Raw genomic sequence first — 17,408 nt, forward strand, 5'->3', positions numbered from 1 at the left:
AAATCTAGCAAATTAACCCGCTGTGCTACTGTTGACACTTTGGCAAATTGATAAAGCCCAGCAGCTTCGACCCTGATCCTCAGTAAACAGAGGTGTTTGAGTTTCCATATGCCTGGCAAGACAGAGCAATTAGCCTGGGAAATCCAAATGCAAAAGGAACACAATTTATGAAAACGCTCCTTGTTATGCTCTAAAGAGGGAATTAGTTACAGCTCCATCTTTCCTTAAAATACACACAAACTGAATGGATTGTCGTTTCTGTCCTTCTGTAACATAATTTGCTTTTTATTTATTCTCACATACTCAACTTGTAACCCACCTCGAAGAGCGTTAATCCTATTCGGATTAAGGGCATACAAGCCATGCCCCAAACTGCCATAGATGTTACTTCTTATCAGGACTTCCTCTGTGAACAGGTTGTGAATTAAGTATATGGCTGACAGCTCTGGGCGAGACTTCACTTTTGCCATACTTAGCACTGAATGCGGCAACTGGATATTTCTATCTGGATTTCCAAGATATTCTAGAAGCAAAAGAGAAAGAAGATGTCAACTTCCATGGCAAATGTAGGGTTCAAGTTTTTAAAAAGGCTTTAACAGAATGGTTGATTTTTCTGAATTTTTAGGCTCCAGAATTTGAGACGTTAAAAAAATTAAAGCCTTAGGGCACCAGGGTGGCTCAGTCAGTTGAGTGTCTGACTTGGGCTCAGGTCATGATCTCGCAGTCCGTGGGCTCGAGCCCCACATGGGGCTCTGCGTTGACAGCTCAGAGTCTGGAGCCTGCTTCAGATTCTGTGTCCCCCTCTCTTTCTGCCCCTCCCCTGCTCACACTCTGTGTGTGTGTCTCTCTCTCAAAAATAAATAAACATTAAAAAAAATATTAAGGCCTTAAGTTTTTAGTGTATCATGAGATAGCATGACAAATGAAACAGGAATCACTGCTGATATGATTACACATGTTCTGATCATTCAGGAAAGTGATTTAGTGTTCTTTTGCCTTTCAGGATATAATCAGTTTTAACATTCCATTTAGTAATAAATTCTAAGTAATTTTCATGCATCGTTGTCCTCTATAAAAAAAAAAAAAACGCTTTTTCAAAAAGAAGCAACAGGAGCACCTGGATGACTCAGTCAGTTGAGCGTCTAACTCGTTATCGGCTGAGGTCATGATCTCACAGTAGTGAGATCAAGCCCCCAGTCAGGCTCCTTGCTGAGTGTGGAGCTTGTTTAGGATTCTCTCTCTTCCTCTCTCTCTGCCCCTCCCCAGCTCGCACTCTGTCACTCTCTCCCTCTCTAAAATAAATATATAAACTTTAAAAATCATTTTTAAAAAAGGAACAAGGTTATTACTGAAATTTTTATAATTTTTAAAATGTATGTTTTCTGGGGCACCTGGGTGTCTCAGTTGGTTAAGCGCCCGACTTCAACTCAGGTCATGATCTCACAGTTCATGAGTTGGAGCCCTGTGTTAGGCTCTGTGCTGACAGCTCAGAGCCTGAAGCCTGCTTTGGATTTGTATCTCCCTCTCTCTCTGCCCCTCTCCTGCTCATACTCTGTCTCTCTCAAAAATAAATAAATGTTCAAAAAAATGTAAATGTAGGGTTTTTTTATTGGTTATTAAACTCATCATTTAAAAATCAGCAAACTCCAAAGGAAACAATCAACAAAACTAAAAGGCAACCGACAGAATGGGAGATGATATTTGCAAATGACATATCAGATAAAGGGTTAGTATCCAAAATCTATAAAGAACTTATCAAACTCAACACCCTAGAAACAAATAATCCAGTGAAGAAATAGGCAAAAGACATGAATAGACACTTCTCCAAAGAAGACATCCAGATGGCCAACCGACACATGAAACAATGCTCCACATCACTCATCATCAGGGAAATACAAATCAAAACCACAATGAGATACCACCTTACACCTGTCAGAATGGCTAACATTAACAACTCAGGAAACAACAGATGTTGGTGAGGATGTGGAAAAAAGGGGAATGCTTTTGAAATATTGGTGGGAATGCAAACTGGTGCAGCCACTCTGGAAAACAGCATGGAGGTTCCTCAAAAAACTAAAAATAGAACTACCCTAAGACCCAGCAATTGCACTACTAGGCATTTACCCACGGGATACGGGTGTGCTGTTTCGAAGGGACACATGCACCCCCATGTTTATAGCAGCACTATCCACAATAGCCAAAATATGGAAAGAGTCCAAATGTCCATCGATGGATGAATGGATAAAGAAAATGTGGTGTGTATATATATATATATATATATATATATATATATATATATATACAATGGAGTATTACTTGGCAATCACAAAGAATGAAATCTTTCCATTTGCAACTACATGGATGGAACTGGAGGGTATTATGATAAGTGAAATTAGTCAGAGAAAGACAAAAATCATATGACTTCACTCATTTGAGGACTTCAAGAGACAAAACAGATGAACATAAGGGAAGGGAAGGGAAGCAAAAATCACAAAAACAGGGAGGGGGACAAAACATAAGAGACTTTTCAATATGGAGAACAGAGGATTACTGGAGGGGGTGTGGGAGGGGGGATGGGCTAAATGGGTAAGGGGAATTAAGGAATCTACTCCTGAAATCACTGTTGCACTATATGCTAATTTGGATGTAAATTTTTAAAAATAAAAAATAAAATTAAAAAAATGTTTAAAAAAATCAGCAAACGCAACTTAGTTATCTTATTTTAGATAACTTACTTGAACCCAAAAATAAATTTTAAGCCTATTCTCATTCCTCAACTCTACAGCCTAATTATCACCAACTCTCATCAGTCCTAGTCATTCAAATTAACCACACTTAAAAATATCATATTTTACACATAATAAAGAATTATTTGTTGGGGAAAATATGTTAGAGAAATACAATAGGATTCTTACAGGTCCATAAACGTATTTTTCATCTTGAAACATTCATCATTTAATGAGTAACAGTATTAATTACTGAATCCCCCAGATCCAACATTTAGCAAGAGACATAAAATTATTCAAAAGTTCACTTAGTGGATCCAAAGACTTCACTCTGGAAGATTAACCTAGCAATATTTATCAAGGCCTGAAAAAAAGATTAATACCCTTTAACCTGGTATTTCAAATTCTGAGAACCTAACTTGAGAAGAGAACCCAGGGTGCCTGAGTGGCTCAGTCACTTAAGCATCTGACTTCAGCTCAGGTCATGATTTCACTGTTTGTGAGTTCGAGCCCCATGTTGGGCTCTGTGCTGACAGCTCAGAGCCTGGGGCCTGCTTCGGATTCTGTGTCTCCCTCTCTTTTTGCCCCTCCCCCACTCAAGCTTTGTCCCTCTCTCTCTCTCTCTCCCTCTCTCTCTCTCTCCCTCTCAATCTGTCAAAAATAAACATTAAAAAATTTAATAAAAAAAAGAAAAGAATCCAAAATATGTACAGAGCTATACAAAGGAATTTTCTGGCAGCATGAATTGTATGACTAATAATCCTCTCCAAAAAAAATCTACAAAAAAAAAGAGGGAGGTAAAGAAATTAGAGCACTTAATGGAATATTATATACCTGTTAAAAGCAATGATCATAAACACTGGAGATTCTAGAGGAAAAACATACACCTATCATATTTAAAAAGAAGAGCATAGAAACCATAATGTTTTAAAAGGTAAGAAAAAAAGTAGAAGAAAATTAAAATGCCCATAATGGTGTTTTACAGTATCTGGATGGGATACAGTATCTTGTGGGAGCTTTTCTTCCCTCCCAGATATTTTCCAATTTGTAAGAATCAAATGGTGTAACAGACTATACACAAACTGGGCAGCTCAGCTGCCTGGCTCACAATTTGCTTAATTGGCTCTATCCCCTGGTTCTAGACCTCTCACCTAAGCACCCCAAATCAGATTCTTTCTCCTAGGAATCTGAACGGTGACCAGAGAAAACCAGAACCTAGATATCATGGAAGACACAGAGACCCACAGACCTCAATAGACCCCAGAGGCTGCACTCTGGGGCCTAGCAGTTTGGCTCCTGCATGTGGCTCGGTTTGTTCTTTCCTTCTTTAAATCTCAGAGCTATTCACCCTCTGATTTTTGTTATGGTTTAATTGGGCCAAAGTTTGTTTCTATGGCATACAACCTGAACAAATAGAGTAGTTCCATTACTTTTATAATGGAAAAAATATAATGGAAAAAATATAAAGATGCATCATTTGAATAATTTCGTCTAAACAGGTTCACAGGTAATATTCTTCCTTAGAGGTGACATGGGGGCTGGGGAGAAACAGAAAATAGTTTTGCTACCTCCAGTGCCACTACACCCCAGCATACTGAGGGAGGGGTATTGGGAAGCATGAGTGGCAGGTGGCGTGGTCACCTACAGAACCGACTGCCGCTTGACACTAATCAAGTGGGATGTGCCTCCAGCAGACAGCTAGCAGTAGGGGCAAAGTGTTCTGACAGATGGGATTCATCAATTCACACAAAAGCTCTTTAAGGAGCGCCAGCCAGGTGCTGGGCACAGAGAGAGCAAAACACCTGAATTGCTTCTGGATCATCCAGCTGTAGCACCTTCTCCTTCACCTGCGGAGCAAGATGCCTAAACTAAGGGGCAACTGGGTGGCTCAGTTGGTTGGGTGTCCAGTTTCGGCTCAGGCCATGATCTCACGGTTCATGGGTTCAAGCCCCATGTCGGGCTCTGTGCTGACAGCTCAGAGCCCGGAGTCTGCTTTGGATTCTGTGTCTCCCTCTCTCTCTCTGCCCCTCCCCGGCTCACACTCTGTCTCTCTCTCAAAAACAAATAAACATAAAAAAAAAAGATGCCTAACCTGAGGGTTCACACTGGCTGAAAGAATTAGCTGAGAACTGCTTTTCAAAGGAAAAGTAACAGGTTTAGCTTAATGTTAAAAACTACCAGTCTCAGAACTAGGTTGTCCGTTTTCATTAACTCCTTAATATAAGAGATTAGGTTGTTTAGATTTCTTATGAAAACTTTCAAACATACATAAAAGTAGTACAAGGAGATCCATAAATGCATCACCCAGATTCAACATGTATCATCAAGAGAACTTATTTTAACTCACCCAATGCTTCGTAAGATACCAATGAATTATCAGTGGAATGTTCTTTAATTCCTTTGGGGCAAGCGCTGCTGTTCTGCTGAGAATTCCCATTTCCTCTTGTTTCTGAGGCAGCTGCTTGCTGAGATAACTGGGAACTGCTTTCACTGCCTTTACCATACCTCGTACCGTTCAAATCTGCAGCCACTGGTGTATCAGGATTGGTAGGGCCTTTACTGTTGTCACCAGCTTTCTGCTGAAACACCAAATTGTATTTATAAACAAAGTCCCATTGGGAGAAAATATGGACATGTTCTATCAGGTACCAGAGCCCCCCAGGTTGGTAAGGAAGCAACCGTCTCCAATAAGGTGAGCGAAAGCCGTGATAGAAGGAGAGGTGTGGCTTCCTCCTCAAACCACCTTAACTGCCTGCTTTTTGGAGAACCTGGCAGCTTTATCTAATTACCTGAATGATAATTGCTGGCACAAAATAAGTGCTTAGGAAACATCTCATGAATAAACGAATAAATCAGCTTCTTGGAGATGACAACTTGTGGGGCTTTTTTTTTTGAAATATTTTTGTTTTCTTTCTCTTTCCTTGGTGGCTAGAGACTCTAGGGATGTCTAAAGACCCTCAGGATCTTTTTAATTTTAAAGCTGTGCTTGAGTCCCATTTTCCTGGCATATTCAACCAGAATCTTTGATGGAAGGAGTGGGAAAGCTCAGGCATTAATTACATTCTTTAAAAGTGTCTCGCACTATTCTAATACATACCGGGGGCTGACAACCACTGCTCTAGGTCCGGGCTTCTCAAACTTCAATGTGCACACAAATCACCTGAGGGTCTTGTGAAAATGCAAATTCTGCCTCAGTGAGTCTGGTGTGGAACTCAAGACTCTGCATTTCTCACAAGCTTTCCTGTGGTGCTGCTGCTGCTGGTCCGCGGACCCGCTTTGAGTGGCAAAGACCTATCCCTCTCCTAGTCAAGTACACAGCAGGCATTTGGCAGATGCTGCTTCTCTTCTGACGCCTAAGCAAATATGCAAATTACCATTTTCCAGGCAGTATCATAATTTTACATTCAAATGTTTAGGGTGCAGTTTTTGTAGGATATAAAAGGGAATGTGAAAAATAAGCAGATTTGGTTTCAGACAGATGGTGCGTGAGCCATCACTGAAATCAAGCCGTTCACCAGGAAAACATAAGCTCAGCTACAAATATTCTTGGCAGAGAGTTTCCATAAACTCACTCCAGAGACGCAGGAGTGACTGTATGTGGTGAGAATAACATGGGATTTTTAGAGGGGTGGGTAGAAATGAGAAATTGTTGAGTTAAATGCTTCTTCAGGAGAAGGCAATAGATAGGACACTCTCCCTCTCTCCTACTGGCCTGTTCATGTTAAAAAATCTCTAATGAGAGGCGCCTGGGTGGCTCAGTCAGTTAGGAGTCCGACTTCGGCTCAGGTCATGATCTCACAGCTTGTGGGTTGGAGCCCCACTTTGGGGTCTGCACTGACAGCTCAGAGCCTAGAGCCTGCTTCGGATTCTGTGTCCGTCTCCTTGCCCCTCCCCTGCTCGCGCGCTCTCTCTCTCAAATATAAAATAAAACATAAAAAAAAATCTCTAATGCACTTTGAAGATAGAATGGATGAGAGAAAAGCTAGATTCCTGTTTACCATGTAACTGTGGAAAGTACAACATATCTACGATTGCTTAACCTCATGACATGCATGCTTTTCACCAGGTCCTGCCATCACTAAAAACGAACAAGCACCTGTGCCATCCATAAGTACCATTAGAACAGCTAAGCAGCACCACAGTCTGCTCTTTTCTGTGTTACTCAATGGGATACTGAAAAAGATTTACCAAATACCTTCACAGCTTAAACTTTTTTCCAGTATACACCGTGGCTTCAAATATACGAACTCTAACACTCCATTTGATTGCTTTTATCTTTAGGGTATTTGTATGGAGGATAAATGTCAAAGAGTGAAACAAACAGGCACAGAACATACACTGCCCCTTAATTAAATAAACAAGAATTGAGCACACAGCCTAAAGATCCAGTGTCTCATGCTATCCATTCCGGAATTGTACACAGTATGCAATTGTACAGCAGCAACCATATTTAAATAAAAAAGAACTTACTCGTATTGTGTTGGCTTCAGAACGCAAACAGCTGATCAGAGAATTGATATCGGCAATACAGGTTAGTAATTTCCATATTCACGCAAATCATAGTCGGGAAAAACTGATTGCAGATGTTCTGCAAAGAGCAGAAAGCGTTTATGAAAATTTTAAAAAAGAAAAAAAACCCAAAGAACTGACAAGACATTTTTTATTTAAAAAGCTGAAATTTTCTATTTTGAATTGTCATTCTCTTCTCTCTTTCTGAGAGTTTAGAAATTCCGTGCAAAGAGGATGCTTTGCTGAGTATCTCACTTCTTCTAATGCACAATTCCCTATAAAACATTGACCTAGGGAGCCGCTAACAAGCCACTGGTGCTTTTATTAAATTAATAAGAACATATACTACACTTGATCTTAGCGAAAAGGCTGAGAAGTGATGACGTTTTGGTGCTTTTTAAAAAAAGTGTGGGCTCAGTTGGTTGAGCATCCAACTCCTGCTTTTGGCTCAGGTCATGATCTCATGGTCGTGAGATCAAGCCTGGCTTCAGGCTCTATGCTGGGTGTGGAGCCTGCTTAAGATTCTCTCCTTCTCCCTCTGCCCCTCCCCAACTCACACGTTCTCTCTCTTTGTCTCCAAAATAAAATTAAAAGTTAAAAAAGTATGTAACAGAAAGTCAAATATTTCTGGGTGTTAATGCCCTTGAATAACCCTATGGATAAGTTAAAACTAAAAAGGAAACCTGAAAATAAACAGAAAATCGTGTTATTGCAAATATTATTACACCATAGTCTATTTGTGCCTACTGTGTCTATCTTCCCCGTAAGCTATTCCCTCTGCCTAGAATACCCTTCCTATTTATCTAGCTAAGGAATCCTCCCAAATCTAGCTCAAATGTTTTGTCCTTAGTAAGCCTTTCCTAATGCCCTCACAGTATTTGCTTTGCTCTCTGAGCTTCTACATTACTGCCTGGATGAGAATTGATCTGTTTCCCTCAACAGTTCCTTTCTAGACTGTGAACTCCTTGTGGGCAGAAATACTTATTCATTGTTGTGGCCTCAGTGCCTATGAGTTCTAGGACCTTCATACAAATTGCTGGAAGGCGGGAATACAGGAGGCTAAAATGGATTAATCATGACATTCTATTTCTGTGTTGCCAGTTACTAGCACAGAAGTGTGTTTTATTCTCCTGCATTTTGTGGGGTGGGGCGGGGGGGGGGGGGTTCTTTATTTTTTTAGTACCAGGTTTCAGCACTGAAGAAATGACTTCATTCTAGCCATAAGCAACAATAATCAAGAAAGCTGGTCTTGTTCCATTAGCCTATGGACAAGTTTTACTCTTTACAAGCTGTTACCCATTACATAATATTAAATGGTAAAATCTGGGTCAGACAGGTGAAAAAATAAACAGTTCTAAGATTTGCATCGACCTCATCACTTTCTCTTCAACTGCCAATAACATTCATCAGATGACCAAATGATGATAAAACAAGATTCCATAATGACTTTACATACCTCTTAATGCAGCCATTTTGTTTGCATCTAGAGGTCGGAGGCCTTGGGAATTGACACCTACCCAGCCGTCCGTCAGAATTTCCTTGGAGAACAAAATATGAATCAGGTAGCGGACTGCATGCCTAGGATTAGCCTTCCTTTGTGCAGTCAGCAAATGAGCATCAAGCACCCTGACATTCCTTTTTGGATCACCGAGATACCCTTTTAAAACAGAGGGAAAAAGTAAAATCTTTGTGTTTTTTTCATGCAAGGCTACCATGAAAGTGCCCAAGAAAAGGAAACTAATTGATTTCTAATTCACTAATTTCTACTTGGGTGAATTTTTTTCTGTACTTCTCTCTTCTTTTCCTTAAATGAGTCTCTTTGATGCCATCTGCATAACAGCATTTTTCACCTTTTCTAGTCTTGAATTCTCCATACTTGAACTAATTGTTTCATTGTCTTGAATAAATTCAATTCTTAGGCTAAAGATGCATATGTAAACATGTTGCTCTGAGATCCCATTGCTCCCTTTTACAGACTAAAAGTACACTCAGAGCTATATTCCTGAGTGAGTATATGTTCCCTGAAAATGATTTGGAAAAAATGGGTTAGGCATAATTAAGAAAATTTTAAGGGGCGCCTGGGTGGCTCAATCAGTTAAGCATCCGACTTCAGCTCAGGTCATGATCTCACGGTTCGTGGGTTCGAGCCCTGTGTTGGGCATTATGGTGACAGCTCAGAGCCTGGAGCCTGTTTTGGATTCTGTGTCTCCCTCTCTCTCTGTCCCTTGTCCCCACCTCTCTCTCTCTCTCTCTCTCTCTCTCTCTCTCTCTCAAAAATAAAAATAAACATAAAAAAAGAAAATTTTAAAATAGCTAGCATTTATTGAGTAACTCCTATATATCAGTCACTATGTTAAATATTTTACATCTATAATCTCAGTTTCATCACCCTAATGACATTATGCCCATTTAGAAGATGAGGAAACTGAGGCCCACAGAAGTTACTTGTGAACAAGATCACAGAGCCAGTTTTTAAATCTGTTTATAAACCAAGTTCTCTGAACCATTAATCTGCTGATGTCTTCCATTCTTTTTTCTATTTCTTGTTTTGAAACACAAAATTAAAATCATACTTCATATATAGTCTGAATCCTGCTTTTTCAATTATCTCGAACATGTCTCCATTTTCTTTAGTTCTTGTTTTGTTTTGTTTTTTTTCCAAGTCTGCATCTGCATTCCTATCTTCATGATTTTCCTGACAGGTGACACTCAGGTTGGACTTGGGTTCTGAGCATTGCGTTAAGAGCTTTAAATGAATAATTCCATTTGATCCTCACAATTCTATGAAATAGATACCAGAATTTTTGTCACTTCACAAATGAAGAAACCAATACTTAGGTTATATAAGTGACTGAAGGTCACATGGTTAGTAAGACCTAGAGCTGGGATTTGAACCCAGGCAATCTGACTCAAGAGCCCATGCTCTTAACCACGATGCTTTACTGCTTCATGTATGTCCATGGATATACCAGGAATTACTTCACTAATTCCCTATGGCTGCTTATTTGGCTGTCTCCAATTGTCCATGATTCTCTAAAGAAAGTTCTTGTACCAAAATTTAAATATAAATCTTTTTTATTAATTACATCTTCAGATAGAAGTGGGATTACTGAGTCAATTGGCATAAATACTTTTATGGATTTTTATAGAAATCGCCCTTCAGAAAGTTTTTGCCAGTGTATACTTCTAACAACAGCATACCATGGTGCCCATTTAGTAACAGAACAATTTTGGAACTTTTTTGTACTTTGGCCAACAAAATGATTTAAAAGAAAAGCATCTCCTCTAGGACAGGAGTCAGCAAACTACAGTCCACAGGGCAATCTCACTACCATTTTTTGTAAATGAAGTTGTATTGGCACATAGCCACGCTCATTCATCTACCTACATCTGTGGCTGCTTTCATGCTACAGCAGCAAAGTTGAGTAGTTGTGACAGACACCAGATGGCCCACAAAGCCTAAAATAGTTACTATCTAGCCCTTTACAGAAAAAGTTTGCTGAGCCCTGTGCTAGAATATTAATAAGAGATTATCTACTTAGAAGTAGAGACACAAAGGAACTATAAAATATTAGGAAGGTTTGCCCTTAGAAACCACAGAACTTAGGGTCACCTCATCTCTGCCACTGTGGCTTGGCAGGCAATACACAGCTCAGGTCATGATATCACGGTTCATTGGTTGGAGCCCCGCGTCGGGCTCTGTGCTGACAGCTCAGAGCCTGGAGCCTACTTCGGATTCTGTGTCTCCCTCTCTCTCTGCCCCTCCCCCGCTCGCACTCTATCTCTGTCTCTCAAAAATGAATAAACGTTAAAAAAAATTTAAAAAAAAAGAAATATGAGATTTAAAGCCAGAGAGAACTGAGTTAGAGTTCCAGAATTGCCACTCACCAGGTCTTAAGGCTTTGAGAAAGGGAGTAATAAAAGTACCTACATATGGGGTCATTTGAATGTTAACAGAGAAGAGACATGTCAGTTCATTAGTACAGTGCCTTGTACACACTCAATAAATGTTAGCCATTATTATTAACATAACCTAAAACCAACCCTTAAAATAGGAAACAAAAACCTTCCATTTGCCTGTATCAAGAACGTTTAAGGGGACGCCTGGGTGGCTCAGTCAGTTGCGTGTCTGACTTTGGCTCAGGTCATGATCTCGTGGTTCATGAGTTCGAGCCCCATATCAGGCTCAGTGCAGAGACCACTTCAGATTCTCTGTCCCCTTCTTTCTCTGCCCCTCCCCTATTCATGCACGCTCACTCTCTCTCTCAAAAATAAATAAAACATTTAAAAAAAGAATGTTGAAGAATATATGTTAAGTGGTGCTACTTGTGATGTGTCATCACACAGTCAGTCACCAAAATTGGACCGGATGCAGAAAGATGATGAGCTAGAATCTTGGCTATTGTCATTTTCCAATATAGTTGAGTAAGATCTGTTTTCCATGACATTTTCTGCTTTTACCAATATTTCTATAGTTAAAAGTGCTGAAAGAAAAAAACTCTCGATAGCAAATTTGCTATACAGCAAACTATCCTTCAGGTATGAAGGGGAAATAAACACATTCTCAAAGAAAACTAAAAGTATTTATCACTAGCAGACCGACTCTTAAAGAATGGCTAAAGGAAGATCATCAAACAGAAAAGTTATGATGACAGAAGGAATCTTGGAGCATCAGAAAGGAAAAGATAACAACAGAAAGAGCAGAAATATGCATGCAGAGAAACTTGACCATTCATTCAATATGAAATGGAACAGCTACACTGGAAAACAGTTTGGCAGTTTCTTATAAAACCAAAATCTTCAATTACCACATGACATAGTAATTTCACTCTTGGGCAAGTATCCCAGAGAAGTAAAAGCTCATGATATGACATGAAAACCTGCACATGAATGTTCTTAGCTTCATTCATAATAGCCAAAACTGTGAACAACCCAGATGTCCTTCAACAGGTGAATGGTTAAACAAACCGTGGTAAATCTAATACCATAGAATACCATTCAATAATTAAAAGAAATAAAGAACAGAAGAGGCAGAGATACGGATAAATACAATATGATCGTGAGTTTTGTAAACCATATGTGATGACTGAGACAAAAATGAAAATACCATCTGACATCCAAGACAATGACAGTTAAAAATGAGGAGGGCAAAGGGAACTAAGTGGAATTAAAGTTTCAACACTTTATTCCAAGTGGTAAAATGCTGATACCGGTAGACTGTGATAAGTCACATACATATATAGTAACATCCAGAGGAACCACTCAGAAAACTATATAAAACAGCATATTTAAAAACATAAATAAATCAAAATAGAATCCTAGAAAGTGTTCAGGTAACCCACAGGAAGGCAAAAAAAGATAAACAAAAAAAGAATGAGAGGGGTGTCTCACTAGCTCAGTCAGTAGAGCATGCAACCCTTGATCTCAGGGTGGTGAGTTCAAGCCCCACAATGGGTGTAGAGACTACTTACAAAAATAAATAAAATAAACTTTAAAGAAACTAATGAGAAAAACAGAAAACAAAAAGAAAAATAATAAAATGCTAGACTTAGGTCTATTATATCAATAATTATCTTAAATGAAAATAACCTAACCATATCAATTAAATGGCAGCAACTGGTAAAGTAGATTAAAAAAAGTCAACTATGTGCTGTTTACAAGAAACTCTACAAATTCAATACATAGGTAGATTGAAAGTAAATTGATGGAAAAGCATACATATACCATGCAAACATTAATCAAAAAAAAAAAACCAGAATAGCTGTACTGCCATCAGATAGACTTGAGAGCAAAGAAAGTTACTAAAAACAAATAAAGATGAAAAGACCAACCCCAACGAAGACAATGATTCTCAACATACCAAATGACAAAGTCTCAAAATACATGAAGCAAAAATGGAAAGAGCTAAAAGGAGAAAGAATCAAATCCATAATTATAGTTCTGGACCTCACACACTCCCCTCTCTCAGCAACTGATGGAACAACCAGACCAAAAATCAGCAAGGATACATAAGATCTGAACAACACAATCAATGAACAGGATTCTCGTTATAGAACATTCCACCCAACAAAACCAGAATGTATATGTTTTTTCAAATGCCTGTGGATCATTCACCAACACAAACCACATCCTAGGCCAGAGGAAAAAATCTCAACAAATTTAAAAGAAAATAAATCAAAAGCATAAGAGACTCTTAAAAACTGAGAACAAACTGAGGACTGATGGGGGGTGGGGGGGGTGGGTGATGGGTATTGAAGAGGGCATCTTTTGGGATGAGCACTGGGTGTTGTATGGAAACCAATTTGACGATAAATTTCATATATTTTTTAAAAAAACAAAGAAAAAAAGAAGAAAAGAAAATAAATCATATGTGGTATATTTTCTGACCATAATAGAATCAAACTAGAAATCAATAATAGAAACACAAGAAGAAAAATCTTTAAACACCTGGAAATTGAACAGCATATTTATAAATAATAGATGTATCAAAGAGAAAGTTTTCAAAGAAATAATAAAATACATAGGACTTAATGAAAATACAACACATCAAAATATATGAGATGTAACCAAGTCAGTACTAAAAGTGAAATTTATAGCCCTAAATGCTTATATTAGAAAAGAAGACAGTTCTAAATTTATAATGTAAGTTCCTACACCAAAAACTAAGAAATGAAGAGTAAAATAAACCCAAAATAAGCAAAAAGAATGAAATAACAAAGAGCAGTAATCAGGCACCTGGGTGGCTCAGTCAGTTAAGTGTCCAGCTCTTGATTTCGGTCAGGTCATGATCTCATGGTTTGTGAGTTCAAGCCCCACATCAGGCTCTGTGCTGACAGCATGGAACCTGCTTGGGATTCTCTCTCTCCCTCTCTCTCTCTCTGCCCTTCCCCTTCCCGGGCATGCTCTCTCTCTCTCTTTCTCTCTTTCTCTCTCTCTCTCAAAATAAATAAATAAACTTTAAAAAAAAACAGAAATCAATGAAACTGAAAATATGAAAACAACAGGAAATCAACAAAGCAAATAGCTAGTGCTGCAAAAGATTAATAAAGCTACTAAACCTCTAAAAAGAAAAAGAGATGACACAAATCATCAGTATCAAGAATGAAGCAAGTTATCACTAGAGATCCAGCAGTCATCAAAAGGATAATAGGGAATGCTACAAACCACTTTACATTCATAAATTTAGTAACTTAGAAGAGTTGAATCAATTCCTCCAAAATTACAAATGCCAAAACTCAACCCAGATGACATAGATAATCTAGATAGCCCTATAACCATCAAAGACATTAAATTTGCAATTAAAAGCCTTCTGAAAGGGTGCCTGGATGGCTCAGTTGGTTAAACGTCTGACTTCGGCTCAGGTCATGATCTCATAGTTCAAGAGTTCGATCCCCGCATTGGGCTGTGCTGACAGCTCAGAGCCTGGAGGCTGCTTCAGATTCTGTATCTCCCTCTCTCTCTGCCCCTCTCTCGCTCACACTCTGTCTCTCTCTCTCAAAAATAAATAAACATTTTAAAAAATTATAAATTTTTTAAAAAGTGAAATAAATAAATAAAAACAAATGATAAAATAAAATCTAAAGTAGAAAAAAGGATCTCTCTGTATTATTTCATGCACCCACATGTGGTTCTGAAATATCTCCAAATGAAAACTTTCATTTTGAAAAAGCTATCACTAAGAATTCATATTAAGAATGTTGATGAACCTAAATTAGAGAGTACTACTTATAATATGTATCATTTTAAACTCAAACCAGGAGTGAGGAAGAAAGACTCTGAATCAGTGTCATGGTCCCTGTTGTTTTTCATTGAAGTTGAGGAATCCATTGTCTCAGAACTCATTTCTGTCCTGGATTCTGTTTGCACAACATTTTGATCAGTAAAACATCTTTCAAGTGCTGAAAGACAAGGAATCTCAAGAGTGATTTTTGTGTCAGGCAAAACTACCCTCCAAGAATGAGGGAGAAATAAAGACATCCTCAGACAAAGGAAAATTAAAAAAAAATGTTGCTGGCTGACTTAGCCTTAAAACATGGTTAAAGGAAATCTGACCAAAAGGATATAATGAAGGAAGGAGCCTCGAAGTACAAAGAAGGAAGAAAGAACAAAAGAAAGAGCAAAATTATGCACGCAGAAAAACTAGATCACTCGTGTATCGCTGGTGGGAATAGAAGACGGTACAGCTACACTGGGAAGCAGTTCAACAGTTTTTTACAAAACTCAACTTACCGTTATTGCAGGACCCAGCAACTGTGCTCTTGGGCTTTATCTCAGAGAAATGAAAACTGATGCTCACATTGAAACCTGTACATGAGTGTTCATAGCAACTTTACACCTAATAACCAAAAACTGGAAACCCAGACATCCTTTAACCAGTGAATAGATAAACCCCAGTACACCCATACTGTGGACTAGTCCTCAGCAACAAAAAAGAAAGAATTACTGATACACGCAGCAACTTAGTTGAAGCTCCAAGGAATTATGCTGAATGAAAAAAAAAGGCCATCCCCAAAGATTACATACCATATGAGTCTATTTATATAAAACTCCTGAAATGAAAAAAGTATAAAGGAGAAGAGCAGATTAGTGGCTGCCAACGGCAGGGACAAGGCAGGGTAGGAGTAAGAGAGTAGGAGGAGAAAAGCAGGTACAGGTTTAAAAGGCAATAGATGAAAACTACTCACGTCATGAAATTAAATAATATAAAGCTGAATACACATACACACACAAACATAAATCTACACACAAATACCAATAAAATTGAGAACATCTCAATAAAAATCTGTGGATTCTATCAATGTCTACATACTGGTTGTGTGATACTATACTATAGTTTTGCCAGATGGTGTCATTGGGAGAAAGTGGGTAAAATGTACACAAGATCTCTCTTACAATTGCATGAGCAGCTACAATTTTCTCAATATAAAATTTCTAATTTTTAACTAATTAATTTTAAGTATCTTAAAAAAATTTTTTTAACATTTATTCAATTTTGAAAGATGAAGAGAGACAGAGCATGAGCAGGGGTGGGGCAGAAAGAGAGGGAGACATAGGATCTGAAGCAGGCTCCAGACTCTGAGCTGTCAGCACAGAGCCTGATGCGGGGCTTGAACCCACAGACTGAGAGATCATGACCTGAGCTGAAGTCAGATGCTTAACCGACTGAGCCACCCAGGTGCCCCTAAGTAATTTTTAATTAGGAGAAGCTACCAGTAGGTGACGTTAAGTGTGTTAAGGAATCTATATTAAACAGCGCTACTTGTAATACGTATCATTTCAACTCACCAAAACTGGAAGGGATGAAGAAATATGCTGAAGTATCTTGACCACTGTCATTTTCCAATACAGGTGGGCAATTTGTCATCTTAGTGTTATTTTCCAGGCTGGTTTCTTCTTTGCCCATCATTTCTATAAAGACAACATTTTTTAAGTACTGGAAGAAAAGACTACCAAACTCATGTTCTATACCCAATGAAACTATCCTTCTGTAATAAGGCAAAAATAAAGATATTTACATACAGAGGAAAACCAGAAGTATTTGTCACTAACTGACTTAGGCTCAAAAATGGCTAAAGGAAACTCTTCTTACAGAAAGAATATGAAAGAAAGAGTTCTGGAGCATCAAGAAGGAGAAAGAACAATGGAAAGAGCAGAAATCTGGATGCAAAGTGACTGGTTCACTCATACATTGCTGGCAGGAATGGAAAATGGTACAGCTATGCTGGAAAGCAGTTTGTCCATTTCTTATAAAACTAAGGATGCAATTACCAAAGGGCCCGGAAGTTGCACTCTTGGGCATTCATCCCAGAGAAATAAAAACTTGTGTGAGAGAGTGAAATGAATGAAATGAAGCAAAGCTAAAAACAATAAACAAGTATTCATAGCAGGTTTACCCCTAACAGCTAAAAACAGGAAACCCAGAGGTTTTAACAGCTAAATAAATCATGGGGTATCCAAACAGTGGAATAGTACTCAGCAGCAAAAAAGAAGGAATGACTGACACATGCAGCAACAGGAGCAACTCTCCAGGGAATTACACTGAGGGAAGAAAGAAGCCAGTCTCAAACACCATGTGATTCCATTTATAGAACAATGCTGAATGGACATGTTATAGATCTGGAGAGCAGATTCCTGATTGCCAGCAGAGAGAGACAGGGCATGGCCTGGAATTGG

General features: G+C 38.6%; 1 protein-coding gene and 1 non-coding gene across 2 annotated transcripts in view; both read right to left on the bottom strand.

Moving 5' to 3' along the window:
- Positions 1 to 17,408, bottom strand: part of BEND2 (BEN domain containing 2) — a 54,852-nt gene that overhangs the window by 7,143 nt on the left and 30,301 nt on the right. Inside the window, 5 exon segments of the mRNA XM_053201961.1 lie at positions 320 to 523; positions 5,074 to 5,305; positions 7,197 to 7,210; positions 8,692 to 8,892; positions 16,521 to 16,736. Of these exon segments, the coding sequence (XP_053057936.1) occupies positions 320 to 523; positions 5,074 to 5,305; positions 7,197 to 7,210; positions 8,692 to 8,892; positions 16,521 to 16,736 (867 nt within the window).
- On the bottom strand, positions 7,425 to 7,616 carry LOC113597755 (U2 spliceosomal RNA). Its single transcript, XR_003418540.1, has one exon. It is a non-coding gene; the product is annotated as a U2 spliceosomal RNA (small nuclear RNA).

Source organism: Acinonyx jubatus, chromosome X (assembly GCF_027475565.1).
Source record: "Acinonyx jubatus isolate Ajub_Pintada_27869175 chromosome X, VMU_Ajub_asm_v1.0, whole genome shotgun sequence".
Taxonomy (NCBI): Eukaryota; Metazoa; Chordata; class Mammalia; order Carnivora; family Felidae; genus Acinonyx; species Acinonyx jubatus.